We start from the raw sequence: 15,108 nt of genomic DNA, 5'->3' as shown, positions 1-15,108 counted from the left end.
ACCAAAGTTCCAAAGGAACCTTGCCATTATGTTGTCCTAGAGATCAAGACCTTTGTGACAGGAAAAATTTTAAGAGGTGAAGTCTTTATTTATAAATTTAATGTATAATAAAGAGATGAGGACTTCAAACCAGACCATACTAGGTTTTAATCCTAGCAGTGGACTGTGGGATGTAATACAACTTCTAGAAAAGCGGAGATAACCTCTATATCCCAGGGTGATGAAGATTAAATGAGTTAATATAAAAATGGCAAAATATATGCCATGTGGTATATAACATTAGTGTCTGATAAATGTTAGTTTTCTTTCTTGGTTGGTGGTGAGATTTCTATATACTTAGAATCTTTCACAGGCTCTTAAGAGATATTAAAGTTTATATTAAATTATTTTGCTTTTCTTACATAAAAGTTTTTTTGGATGCCTACTTTGAAAGAAGTGAAAGTTAAGAAAAAACATTTTTTAATGCTTTTTAAGGACCCTGTGAAGTTTTTAGAGTAAGAAGCTTTGAGCTGATAGTTTTAGGGTAGTTTGGAGCCTAAGAATGGTATAGTAATTGTTTTTGCTTTTCATACTGTCCAATAAGACATTTATGTGAGGATTGCCTATCACTTGTGGGATGGTGCTGCTATACAATTTGTAGAGAAATTAATTTAATAACGCTATTTTATGAAGCAATATTTAATTGTTGGAGATTTTATAGATTTAATTTTGTACAGCTTTCAATTTATCACATGGGTAAAATCTGATAATAAAAGCAGCAAGTTATATCAGCAATACATTTCACATACACGTTGGACTTCCAATTCTTCATGAGCAGCAAATCTTCTACAGTTAGTTGCCCTCTCTCCATAAATTGCTCTGCCTGTTTTCATTTAGTAGCTTGGAATCTGGAACTGCATGTCCTAATGTGCCTGACTGGATAACACTGTCGGGCATTTTTGGGACATGTGAATAGGTTTCTCTAAAAGTACTTAGCTGTAATTGGAATGAACTGCAGCTGGAAACTTTTTTGATAGTGGATGGAGAAGTGGATTTTATGAAATCATAGGGAGTATAAAACTGCTCTACATCTTATTGATATTTTATCGAATTGTTTTAAATGTAGGACAGTAGAGCAGGCATGTCTGTAAAGAAGGAATGAAGTGTCAAAGACATGTCCCTGTGGGCATTCCGAATTGTCCATAGTATGGTTGTGAATTACAATTTATATATTGATGTAAATGTAATATAACTTGGTAAAAAAAGTATAAGTTCAGAATATTAATCAGTTACGTCATCGAGTGCTATTATAGACCTATTAGTTTCATGTTTTAATTTATACAAATCTTTATAATTGTGAAGGAGATGCTTACAGAATACTTAAAATTTTATGGTCAATTTTAAGCAGTTTTGTTTTTTCTTACAACTACCCTTTGTATCAGAAGATTAGAACTTTAAAAAATGTAACCTTATATCTTATTGTGACTACTTCTTGGAATCCGCCCACTACTGTTACAAACTCTAATATTGAAGAGCACCCCTATATTTACTGTAGCATTATTTACATTAGCCAAATTATGGAAGCAATCTGTCCATTGATAGATGAATAGATAAAGAAGATGGGGTGTACACACACACACACACACAATGGAATATTTTTCAACCGTAAAAAAGAATGCCATCTTGCCTTTTGCAACAGCATGGATGGATCTAGAAAATATAATGCTAAGTGAAATAAGCCAGTCAGAGAAAGACAAATACCATATGATTTCAGTTTGATGTGGAGTTTAAGAAACAAAACAAGGGAACAAAGGAAGGGGAGGAAAAAAAAGAGACAAACCAAAAAACAAGACTTTTAACTATAGAGAACAAACTGATGGTTACCAGAGGGGAGGTGGGTCGGGGGGTGGGGGGGATAGGAGGGGTGGGGAAAGGTGCAATAGTTGGAGATTGAGTACACTTATTTTGATAAATACTGGGTACTGTATAGAATTATTGAATTATTATATTGTACATCTGAAACTAATATACTGTATGCTAACTATGCTGGAATTAAAATAAAAAAAATAACAAACTCTAATACTGAAGAAACACATATAGGTCTATAGATAAGCATTTGTAACTTTTAGAGGCTTACATGAGATAAAAACAAAATAGGATTTCTCAAATTTGGTGAGTGTTGAATTCTAGAAAGTAGGGGACACTAAATCACTGAGATGCTTTTAGTGGCTTTTTCACATTTTAACTTCCAAATGAATTATTTTCAGTTAAAAAAATGAAAATTGGTTGGGGCTGTATTTTTAGTTATACCTAGTGTATTTTAATACCATTTGACTACTGAGGCACTTTTTAGTGATTTTTTTTTTTTTTGAACAAAATGTAACTGTTTACGTTTCATAATTTATCATTTTCAAGTTCTAATGTAATTCATTTACTCATGTTAAACAGGGAATTATTTTTTTGGTTTATCTAGGTATGTTAATTAATACCTAAATCACCATAGGAGTATAGAATTTTAGAGTTGAATGGGATTGTCTTACTTATTGTTGCATAACAAATTACCCTGGGAAGTAAGGGCTTAAAACAACAAACATTTATTACTCAGTTTCTGTGGGTTAAAAATCTGGGTGCAGCCTATCTGGTACTTGTGGCTCAAGGCCTCTTAGAGGTTGCAGACAAGCTATCCCTGGAGCTGTGGTCTCATCTGAGAGAGTGACTGGGGGAAGAGCTGCTTCCAAGCTCATTCATGTAGCACTTGGCAAGATTCAGTTGGCTTGGGAGGTATTGGACTGAAGGCCTCCATTTCTTTTGGGTTGTTGGCCAGAGGCCTGTCTCAATTCTTTGCCATCTGGGCCTGTCCAAAGGGCAGCTCACAGTATGGCAGTTAGTTTGCTTCAGAGCAGAGAGGTGAGAGAACAAGAGCAGGTAACACCCAAGGTGGAAATTGTGATCTTTTTTGTAATCCAGTCTTGTGAGCGGGATCTTATTTCTGTTGTATTTTATTTGTTAGAGGCTGCCTACCACAGTGACTTTAGTTTACTTTTTACAGATTTAAAAAAGAAAGAAAGAAAGAAAAAGAACTCAAAAGACACACAAAGTAGTTTGCCAAGGCTCAAAAGGTAATCTCCTGAAGAGCTTGGAATAATATTCACATTCAGTGATCCTCAGCCGTTGTGCTGTTTCTACAACATATGATTTTTTTCTGAAAATATAAAAATTGTTGCAGATGCCGAGGTCACTATTATAACATATGTATATTGAAAACTTTCAAATTCATTTTGAATTGACCTCAGTTTGTCATCTTGAGAAAATGGCAGCTGTATATATACACACACACGGTATACATAAGAGCGTGTATATAAGAACCTATGTGTGTGTATATGTATATAGTGTATCTGTGTGTGTGTGTACGTGTATATATCAAGAACCTTTGTTTCTGAGGGAAATTTTAATATTAAAGTTTTACAGCATAAAAGATTCTTACCCAAGTGACTGGATTTAGTGCTTTTGCTCTTTATCAAGACTGTATTGTTGCTTTTTAGATAAATTTTCTTGAAGGGTAGTGTCTGTACATAATTTGTTTTTCTTATTTTATTTTATTTTTTTTTAGTAGCCTCTATGCCCAATGTGCAGCTTAAACTCACAACCCCTAGATCAGGAATCTCATATTATACTGATTGAGCCAGCCAGGTGCCCCATAATTTATTTTTTCATGTAAACTTTTTACATTGTAAGATCCCATGATTTGTTTGTTCATAGACTTGGGTGTTCTGCCCTTCTTTGGTATCTATTTTTAAATTAAGTTTAGAAGAGATTTGCCACATGCAAAGAAATATAATTGTAGCAGGGAGGTCAGACCCAGAAGGAAACAAACCCAAATGTAACAATGGGATATGTCAGGACAGTGATTTTTTTTTTCCTGAAAATTTTATGTGAAATTTTATTGTGCATGCTGTTTTTATAGTGATGATAAACAAAACCACAAACAGAAAAAAAAAATCCAGCTAGGTTATCTTACTTTGTACTCTTCCATACCACCTAGGAGAGTAAGTGTTGTGTGTTCTTCAGGCTTAATTTGTCTTATAGAGCTTGGAAACAAAGCTGTTTAAAACCTTACTAGAGCAAGGGGAGTGTATATTAAATATTAATCTGAAAATTTCAGATTGTTTTTAATAGCTCCACTTTTGCTGGAATTGTTTTAGAACCAGAAGGGTCATCTTTCAGCCTACCTCTGCACTGTCCACTAGTCACATAGGGTTATTTAAATTTAAATTAATGTCAAAAATTTTAAAACATCAAAAATTTACTTTCTTGTTGCATTAGCCACATTTCAAGTGCTCGGTAGCTATATGTGGCTAGTGGCTACTGGATTAGACACTGCAGGTATATAAAACATGTTTATCATCATAGAAAGTTCTATGTTGACCTAGATCTGCTCCATTTTATATTTGATTTTGATCAAGGACATGTGTTTAAAGTGCTAATCATTGAGATCACCAACTAAGTTGAACTTTATTTCTTCATTTTCATTTTCCAGTTTTTGGAGCCGTGAGGGATACAGCAGTTTGGTCAATATTGTTTTAACATGCTTCAAATAAATCAGGTGAGTTTGTGTTAAGGCATGTCCTACTTATATGGTGCTTGGGCCATAAATTGTGGAACGTATTAACCCAGCTTTTCTATAGCCATAACCTGGCCACCGCTTTATAGAGCAATTACATCCTATATATTCACCATAGGAGACTGTGCAGGGCAGGTTGTCTAAGGATCATAGTGGCAGTTCTGCAAGTTGTTAACTTATGAGTGTGCAGAGCAGAAGGTGTGTCTGTTTTTTTTGATGTTCCATCCCTCCAAGACTTAGTGTGTTCAGACTGCTTACAATTGTGATCTAGCTTCAGTAGGTGGCAGTTCTGTAGACTGAAAGCATTTCTAGTGACAGATCTTGTGAAGTAGTTATATCAGTGTGTTAAAAAAAAGTTCCTTTTCTAGGGCACTGGAAAAGGCTAGAAGGAAGGCTCTGTTAAATAAACTTTAGCCTATAATGTCTTAGACTCACTGAAAGAAGTATTTTTCTTAGGTCTTGGCATTTCTCCAAGAACTTTATACATTTCATCTTATTCATTCTGAACAAATAGGGCATTGTGTTGGAAGTATAATATTAGGAAATACTTTTATTTCAGATTTGTAAGTCAAGAGAGAAATAATTGGATTGCAAGAAGTAATGAATTTTGTGTGTGTGTGATTTAATGAAGTGGTACACGCCCGCCCCTGCCCTGTCCTGCTCAGCTTGTCTAAGTAATACCTTCCAGTTGTGCATCACACACCATCTCTCAGCCAGTGACTTCTAAGTTTATACTTCGCCTGGATCTCTCTTCCGAGCTCCACACTCATGTAGCAGTTGCCAACCCGATCTCTTAAGTTGGGTATCTTTATGCATCTCAGAATTAACATGGGCACAAGAAATGGTCTCAGTGCTTTGATACACCAGACTGAGTTCCTGGGTTGGTTGAGGTCGTCGTGCCAGCAGGAGGAGCTTTGCATAGATTGCCCCTGCCTGGGCCTCTCTTTCTGTCCGCTGTGGTTGGCTCACTTGACTCTGAAGCCTAGTATTTGCTCTCATAGCACCCTGCCCTTTTATTTAATCATGTTCTAACATTTGCTACATGAAGGTAGCGACTCTGCTGGTTTATTCTTGTATCCCCAGGTCCTAGAATAGTTCTGGTTGGATATGGTTTTTCATGTATTTGCTGAATGAGTGCATGGATGGTGCTGGGGTTGTCACCAAAGCAAGGAACTCTCCATTCTTTTCAAAATAACTGCATAACTGCATCATCACTTTAGGTATTCTGTGCTTGCTTTACACAAATGCCACTAACATATAATTTCTTTCTTATGCAAAGTTATTCTTTGACTTTCACCTTGTACTAGAAAATTTTCTCCTGCAACAAATGTTGCTTTCATCAAAGATGATAGCTATGTAGGTTTAAAGGAATCTTAAGCTGTACCATGCTTGGTGCTTTCTGTGCCTTCATAGTTGCTGTCAAATCCCATGGGGTGCATTGATGGAGCTTTATGTGACATGACTCGCAAACTATGTTGTAGGTTTGGGTGGATGCCAAGTGTATGGATACCTGCTATTGTGTGGGTACAATTAGAATAATTTGTTTCATATTCTACCACAGAAAGGTGGAAATAAACATTCTTTTTATGCCAGTCGTCATCACTGAAAATTATAGATTAGTCCTACTGAAGATTGACTGTTGGTGCTACTGGTCATGTTGAATCAGGCATTATAAACAATTCTAGGCAATGTTCTGCAAGGCCACAAGCAGTTCCCTGTGCTTTGGCTGGAATTGTACACAGTGCTTGGAGATGCATACGCTGTCCTGGTAACATATGTGTATTTTTAGACTCAACCTCAGGACTCTCTTGCTATCGACTGAGTTTCATCCCCCCAAATGTTCAAGTCTGAGGGGAAAAATTAATCTAATTTGGAATAGAAGTTATAGAGAAGACTTTTTCTTCAGCCAGACTTAAACTTATGAGTGATTTATGTTTTATCATTGTCATGGTGACTGCTTTCCCACTAGAGTGTGAGGTCTCAAGATGACTGTGAAAAGGCATGAAAATGCGATTGAATCTGACACGTAGAAGCAGTTGAGGCTTTCACTGAGTGATTTTCAACACTGTCTTTCAGATTCATACTACATTCTTATTTGAGAGGTCATTTTGTTTGTTGTCTTAAGATGCCTGAGGAGCACTAACAAATTCTTCCATGTGTGTTCCTAGAACTAATTAAAAACAAGGCTATTGAGTTAAGTTATATGATATTTTATTTGATATTAATTCTGCCTGACGTTTTTAGGGATCATGGGACTGTCCCATGTTCCGTTACAGTAGTGGCACTCCTGTCTTTAAATTGTGCTCTAAATGTGTGTTTTCCATGTGCAACCCACGTAGAAAAATTAGGTAGTAGAGATAAACAAAAACAAAACAGTCACAAATAATTCCACTATTCTTTTACAGAGATAATCACTGCTAAGCATTTTGGGGTGTATACTTCTAGATTTTTTTCCTATGCAGGTATGTTTTTATGTGAATATATGTTACTTTAAAAACTGGGATAATATAATAGTCAGAAGTGACTTAATAACTCATAGTTTGGAAGTACTAAATTTGTTTAATCAAACCCTTATTGTTGGACAGATTTTGGTATTATAGTTAGTGCCAGAGTGATTTTTTTCCTTCTTTTTTAACATATAAGTATGTTCCTTTGTCCATTATTTTCTTGTAATTAATTGTTAGAAATGGAAATACTGGTCAAACGAGTATGCACATTTTAAAGATATTTGATGCATAAATCCCCAAAATACAAAATTATATTTATTAGAATGCCTGTTTTCTTACTTTCTTGACAAATTTTCAATGTTTGCCAATCTGTCTGACAAAAAGTGATATTTTAATTTGCATTTCTATGATTTGCTTCTGTTTGTTTTCTTTTGTGTTCTGTCTTTTGTGAATTGTTTATGTGTCCACTGGTAACTTTTCCTTTTTATTTGTAAATAAAATTACTTGGATTATAACCCCTTGAGAGTTTTCTGAGCTAGTATTGATAATTATTACTTTATATTTTTCATTCATTTTTCAACAAATAACTAGTGGGAACCAATGTTTCCAGGTACTGTACTAAGTAGGAGTTTGGTATATTTTGGACCTTTCTCTCTGGTGATTAATTATGAACCCCTAGGGAAGCTGTAGCAAATTTAAATTAAGAAGGCATGTGTGCTATGAAATAATATTTTTCAATGAGTTCCTAAAATAAGGCAAAGTTTTTGGGATTAATTGGTGAGGCAGAATTGACAGGGCATGTATTCCACTGGGTTTAAGGGGAAGTCTGTATTAGGCAGCAGTAGGACTGGGAGAGTCCAGCAGCAGGGTATTAACAGAGGTCTCACTAGTCTGGTGGTTTCTTTGAAAGAGTTTTGCTGGTTTTGGAGTTTTGGAGGAACCTTTAAGTCCTGACTCAAGTAGAATGAGAGGTTAGGCAGGACAGCACAGTATTTCAGTGCCAGAAGAGTGGGAGAGGAAACCAGGTGTTATGTAGGAAGAATAAAGTACCAAGATACACTGCAAAGCATAAAGCCACTGTAGGATTATCCAGAAACGAAGACCTGGAGTTTAAGGGATAATGATGACCTATGTCACAAGTTTGTTGTGAGGAGTAATTAAACTGACAAAGGCAAAATGCTTAGCATTGACCCTGGTACTATTGCTACTGCTACTCGTAATGCCGTTGCTGTCTAGCTCTGGAGATTGATGAGAAAGGAGGCAGACATTTAGATTGGTCATTAGAGTTGAGTAGTTGTTTGGGAGAATGAAAAGCACCTCGGACAGTTTCTTAAGCCCAGGTCTGCGATAAGTGCTCTCCTCTTTCTTGCCATAGGCATCAAGAACTCTTATTCTTTTCTCTTAAAAGCTGCTTCTACTTAACTCTTAGTTATTTTTTCCCCAAGTCTGGCTATGGAGTAGGATCTACAATCTGCCCATCTCTCTTGAAGCTGTAGGATGCAGTCTATAGTTAGAGGATTAAAAAAATAACATAAGGAGTTAAGATGTGTAAGAAGGACTTTGGCTTTCTGCCGTGTTGACATAGCAAGATTTTTCCTCTATGTGGCCAGCTTCCAAGATGGGCCCAATGATCCCTGCCTCCTAGTATTTATACCATTGTATAATCCTCTCACATATTGTGTGGCCAATAGAATATGGTGGAAGTAATGGATCATTGCCAAGGACAGGTTATAAAAGACATTGTGGCTTTTGCCTCTTCTCTGTCCCTCTGTGCTGCTCCCCCCCCCCCCCCACCCTTCCTTCCCTTGCTCATTCAGAGTAGTTAGCTGCCATGTTGTGAATAGCTCTATGGAGAGGCCCATGTGGTGAGAAATTGAGGCCTCCTGCCAACAGCTAACAAGGAACTGAGGCCTCTAGCCAACAGTGTGTGACTGAGTCTTCTTGGAAGCAGATCTTCCAGCCCTTGTCAAGTTTCCAGCTGTAAACTACTGGCCCACTGGCATCTTGACTGCCACCTCATGAGATATCCTGAGCCAGAACCACCCAGCTAAGCTGCTTCTTGATTGCCGAACCTCAGAAACTGTGTGAAAAAAATAAATGCTTGTTTTTTAAGATTCTAAGTTGGGGGTAATTTGTTATGCAGCAATAATATACTCTTCCTCCTTAAACAACTTGAGAACATATAGATATGTAAAGAATGATTTTTAGACATTGGACGACAGGTGGCATCAGACTGTGATCCCTGAGAGAATGGAAACACATGAGGTAAGCCCTTCTTTACACTAGTTTACAGTAGAGCCTGGAGGTTGTTTATATAGGCTCCAGTGCAAGGAGGAGGAACCAAAACAGAGTTCACTTTCATTGAAATTAGGAAACAAAGATAAGTGTTTGGGAAGGCCAGGATGGTTAGAATTTCAGGGCAGAGTGCCAGAGAGAAGATACTTAGGGGGAGAAGGGTAAGTATATAGGTAAGTAAAAAAGTGCATTCAAGCATGAACACATTCTGGAGATCTGCAGAGGGTGCTTGAGTTTTTGGCTGAGTTCTGATCTGTAGATGCATGACAAGACTTATTCAAAGTCAGGGAAAGAATGACTGGAAAGCAGTGAAGAAAACAATTTCTGGAACTCATACAGAGCTGAGAATAGTTTGTGTCTAGACCATCTAGAGTCTAAAGACCTTCTAATACATGAGGCATTGGGAAGAGTCCTCAGAAGGCTTCAAGTGATCCCAAGTTACTTAACTGTGCATCAGAACAAAGTCCAACTCTAGAGAAATACAATTCAGAATCCAACAATGTAAAATTTATGGTTTGCATCATTCAGTCAAAAATTACAATGCTTGCCTCACCTTGAATAAGGAATAGAGCATCTAGACAGATCAGTAAAGAAATAGAGGACTTGAACAACAGTGTAAGCCAGTTAGACCTAATAGACATACACGAAACACCCAGGATAGCTGGATACATATTTTCTCAAGTGCACATGTGACATTCTCCAGGGATAGTCCATATGTTAGGCCACAAAAAATTCTCAATAGATTTTAAACATTTATGAAACCATAAAAGTATCTTCTTCAGTCACAGTGGAATGGAGCTACAAAATCAATAACAAAGAATACCTGAAAACTCAAAAATATGTAGAAATTAAACAACATACTCATAAATAACCAGTAGGTCAAAGAAGAAATCACAGGGGAGATTAGAAAATTATTACCAACAAATGAAAATGGAAACACAGCATACCATAACTTATGAGATGCAGCAAAAGTAGTACTTACAGGGAAATTTATAGCAGTGAATACCTATATTTAAAAAAGAAGAACTGAAACAAATAATCTAATTTCTTACTTTAAGGAAACTAGAAACAGAGGAGCAAATTAAATCCAAAGTGAACCAAAGAAAGAAAATAATAAAGATTAAAGGAAGATAAGTGAAATAGAGAATAGGAAACAATATAGAGAATCAGCAAAACCAAAACCTTTTCTTTGAAAATATCAACAAAATTAACAAACCTTTACCTAAACCAGACTGATAAAGGGGGAAAAAAAGCAAAGTCACACCTAACTAAAATCAGCAATGAAGGTGGGGATGTTGCTGCTGACCTTAAAGAAATAAAGAAGGGTATAAGAGAGTACTATAACAATTAATTGTATTTCAATAGCTTGGGTAATCTACATGAAATGGACAAATTCCTAGAAACACAGATTACCAAAACTAACTTAAGCAATAGAAAATATGACCTATAACAAGTAAATAGATTGAACCAGTAATAGTAATAATAACAAATCCCTTCCAAACACGAAAAGTGTAGGACCAGATGGCATTACTGGTGAATTCTACCAAACATTTAAAGAAGAATTAACACTAATCCTTTCAAACTCTTCCAAAAAATGAGATGACAGAGAATACTTCCTAACTCTATGAGACCAGCGTTACTCTGGTAGCAAAGCCAAACAGATACCATGAGAAACAAAACAAAACAAACCTGAAGATTAATATTCCTTGAATTTAGATGTAAAAATCCTCAGGAAAACAATAAGAAACTAAATCCAGCAGTATATTTAAATGGTTATACACCATGACTGAGTGGGATTTACCCAAGTGGGAATGCAAGGGCAGTTCAACATAGAAAAATCAAACTGCATAATACCCTGCATTAGTAGGATGAAGGGTAAAAAACAAACATCACCAGTTAATATGGAAGGCTTTTGACAAAATGTAACACCTGTTTATAATAGAAACACTCCAAAACTAGAAAGAGAAGGGAAATTCTTCAGTATGATAAAGGGATTTATGGAGAACCCATAGCTAACATCCAACTCAGTGATAAAGGACAAAACTTTTCCCTATGATCAGAAGCAAGACAAGGATGCCTATTTTCACACTGCTGTTCAGCATTGTGGTAGGAGTTATAGCCAGAGCAGTTAGGCAAGAAAAAGAAAAGACATTTAAATTGGGAAGGAAGAAGTAAAACTGTTTGTATTTGCAGATAACATGATCCCATATATGGAAAATCCCAAAGAATCTACAAAAACCCACTAGAGGTAATAAACACATTCAGAAAATTTGTAAGTACAGGATCAAACACAAAGTCAAATTGTGTTTCTGTATACCAGCAGTGAACAATCCAAAAAGGAGAAGAAGAAAACTGTTCATTTAATAATATCCAAAAATTTAAGGAGTTGAACCATTTATACACTGAAAACTATAAAACATTGTTGAAAGAAATTAAAGAAGATCTAAATAAATGGAAGCTCTAAATAAATGTGTTTATAGATTGGAAGATTTAGTATTGTTGAGGTGGCAATACTATACAAAACAATGTACAGATTCAATGAGATCTCTGTCAGAATTCTAGTGACCTTTTTGCAGAATTGGAAAAGCAGGTTTTTAAATTCATATGAAATTGCAGTGGTCTCAAATAGCCAAAACTCTGTTCTTAAAAAAGAACAGAGTTGGAAGACTCATACTTCCCTATTTCAAAACATATTAATAAAGTGACAGTAATCAAAACAGTGTGGTACTGACATAAGGATAGGCATATAAACCAATGGAATAGAACTGAGAGGAGAGAAATTTATCTATCTATCTATCTATCTATCTATCTATCTATCTATCTTATCTATCTATCTTTATCTACAGATGATTTTTGACAAGAGTGCCATGACCACTCAATGCAAGAAAGAAAAATTTCTTTAACAAATAGTTTTGGGACAACTAGATACCCACATGCAAGAGAATGCATTTAGACCCCTACCTCACACTGCATTAATATATTAACTCCAAATTGGGAGGAGGGTGTGTGCCTGGGTGGCTCAGTTGGTTAAGCATCCTATTCTTGGTTTTGGCTCAGGTCATGATCTCATGGTTTGTGGCTTTGAGCTCTGTGTCAGGTTCATTGCTGCTGGTGCGGAGCCTGCCTGGGATTCTCAATTCTCTCTCTCTCTCTCTCTCTCTCTCTCTCTCTCTCTGACCCCTACTCCCCCTCACCTTTCTATCAAAATAAATAAACTTAAGATATATTAACTCTAAGTGGATCATTGACTTAAATATAAGAACTAAAACCCTGAAAACTCAACAACAGAAGTATAAACAACCCAACTAAAAAATGGGCAAAAGACTTAAATTGACAATTCTCCAAAGAAGATACACAAATGACCAATATGAAGAAATACTCAACCTTGTTAGTGATTAGGGAAAAGCAAATGAAAACCACAATGATATACCACTTCATGCCCACCAGGATGACTAGAATAAAAGGCAAAAACAGTAACAAGTGTTGGTACAAGGGTGCAAAGTGTTGGTACAACAATGTACAAAGGTATATTGCTGGTGGGAATGTAAAATGATTCACCTGTGGAAAAAAATTTGGCAGTTCTTTAAAATATTAAACATAAAATTAGTATATGACCCAGCCATTCTATTCCTAGGTGTATACCCAAAAGAACTGAAAACAGGTGCTCCTATATATGTACACACATGTTCATAGTAATACTATTTACAATAGACAAATGATGGAAGCAGCCTAAAAGCCTATAGATGGAAGAATGATTAAAGAATGATTAAAGATGGTGCTGTAGGAAGATCCTGAACTTACTCCTCCCACAATAAATAAACAACTACATACGGAATAATGTTTCTACAACATATGTTTCTACAACAAAGGACAAAAAAGACAGCCTTGAGATGGAGAGGAGGCAGAAACGTCATCTTGCCAAAACAAAACAAAACAAAAACCCAAAAAAACAAAACAAAAAGACATTCCAGGTGTAATATATAATCAGGAGGGAACTCAAAAATACAGAACTTTTCCCTGAGGAACCAGAGGTTAGTGATTCATAACAGGTATCCCAGTCCTTGGATCCTGCATAACAGAGACAAGCCATGCAAATACTGGGCTTTGAAAACCAACTGGGATTATATCCAGAGAAACCATAGAACTATAGGAGTGGAGAACCCACTCTTAAAGGATTAGCACATGTACTCACCCCAGGATCAGCACAAAAATACCAATTTGAAAAGTGCCTCTGTGAAGAAGACCCACTTAGTAATTTTAAAGCGTCTGTCAGGAAACTGTTGGGACTTTTCTCTGGGGATGGAGGCATTGGTAGGTGCTGTATTTGTGACCTCATCCTACCTTGCTAATGTTGGTGCTGGTGGGAACCACTTTGCAGCTATATCTCAAATTCCTGGAGATAGTGGGCACACCCAGCTGAGAACCCTGCCCATTCCCACAGTGCAGTCACGTGTTGCAACCAGGTGAAAGCCCCACGCAGCCACATGCAGCTGAGCCAGGTGTCAGCCTCATTCACCCTGTGCTGGAGACATGGTGCCGCCACAGTAGACAGTGCAGGCAGCCCACACAGGGAATTGTGCTTTTGAGGTACATATGACATCTACACAAGGCCGCTCCTTCAAGACTAGGAGAGGTGATTTGATTTGCCTGATACATAGAAGCAAACAAGAGTCAGGCAAAATGAGGAGACAGAGAATATGTTCCAAATGAAAGAACAAGATAAAACACCAGAAAATGACATTAATGAAATGGAGATAAACAACCAACCTGATAAAGAATTTAAAGTAATGGTCATAAAGATGCTCACTGAACTTGGGAGAAGAATAGATGAACACAGTGAGATCTTCCATAAAGAGACAATGTAAGAAAGGTCCAAACAAAAGTTACAGAGCTGAAGAGTAAAATAACTGAACCGAAAAATACACAGACTGTATGAGCTGGATGAGCTGAATATTGGATCATTGACCTGGATGGCAAAGCAATAGAACTCATGTAGACACATTAGCAAGAAGAAAAAAAAGTTAAGAAAATGAAGATAAGGGATTTTTCTTTCGGACACTATCAAGTGGAATAACATTCACTTTATTTGGGTCCTAGAAAGAAAAGAGAGAGAAAGGGGCAGAAAACTTATCTGAAAAAATCATGGTGGAAAACTTCTAATCTGGGGAACGAAATATACATACAGGTCCATGAGAGAATTCCAAATAAAACGAACCCAGAGATCCACATCATGGTACATTGTAATTAAAATTAGAGAGAGAATCTTCAAAGTAGTGGGAGAAAACTTGTTACATAAAAGGGAAATGTCATAAGCCTATCAGCAGAGTTTTCAGCAGAAACTTTGCAAGCTAAAAGAGAGCAGCATGACATGTTCAAAGTGCTGAGTGGAAAAAACTGCCAACCAAGAATTCTCTAGTTGGTAAGGTTATCATTCAGAATTGAAGGAGAGATTAAGAATTGTTCAGATAATCAAAACCTAGAGGAGTTCATCACTACTAAACCAACTTTACAAGAAATGTTAAAGGGACTTTTCTAAACTGAAAAGAGATGGCAATAACAAGCAAATGTATGAAAGTAAAAATCTCTCTGGAAAAGGTAAATATATAGTAAAGGTAGTGGATCAATCACTTACAAAGCAAGTATGAAGCTTAAAAAAAGACAAAAATAGGGGCACCTGGGTGGTTCAGTCGGTTAAGCATCTGACTTTGGCTCAGGTCATGATCTCACGGTTTGTGAGTTCGAGCCCCATGTTGGGCTCTGTGCTGA

The 15,108-nt window shown here is 36.5% G+C and overlaps 1 protein-coding gene across 16 annotated transcripts in view; it reads left to right on the top strand.

The window, feature by feature from the left end:
- Nucleotides 1–15,108, top strand: part of STAU2 (staufen double-stranded RNA binding protein 2) — a 306,203-nt gene that overhangs the window by 3,510 nt on the left and 287,585 nt on the right. For 5 of the 16 annotated variants that reach the window (XM_078441531.2, XM_078441522.2, XM_078441525.2 and 2 more), the window contains exons 2-4: nucleotides 3,029–3,098; nucleotides 4,517–4,582; nucleotides 7,006–7,062. The exons of 4 other annotated variants lie outside the window; for them this stretch is intronic. In XM_078441531.2, the coding sequence (XP_078297657.1) occupies nucleotides 7,057–7,062 (6 nt within the window). In that variant the 5' untranslated portion in view covers nucleotides 3,029–3,098; nucleotides 4,517–4,582; nucleotides 7,006–7,056. The remainder of the gene's footprint in view (nucleotides 1–3,028; nucleotides 3,099–4,516; nucleotides 4,583–7,005; nucleotides 7,063–15,108) is intronic. 7 more of the 16 variants (XM_078441529.1, XM_078441526.2, XM_078441524.1 and 4 more) reach the window with 2 other exon arrangements.

Source organism: Panthera onca, chromosome F2 (genome assembly GCF_046562875.1).
Source record: "Panthera onca isolate mPanOnc1 chromosome F2, mPanOnc1 haplotype 2, whole genome shotgun sequence".
In the NCBI taxonomy this organism is placed as follows: Eukaryota; Metazoa; Chordata; class Mammalia; order Carnivora; family Felidae; genus Panthera; species Panthera onca.
This window is presented reverse-complemented; position numbering and strand designations above follow the sequence as displayed.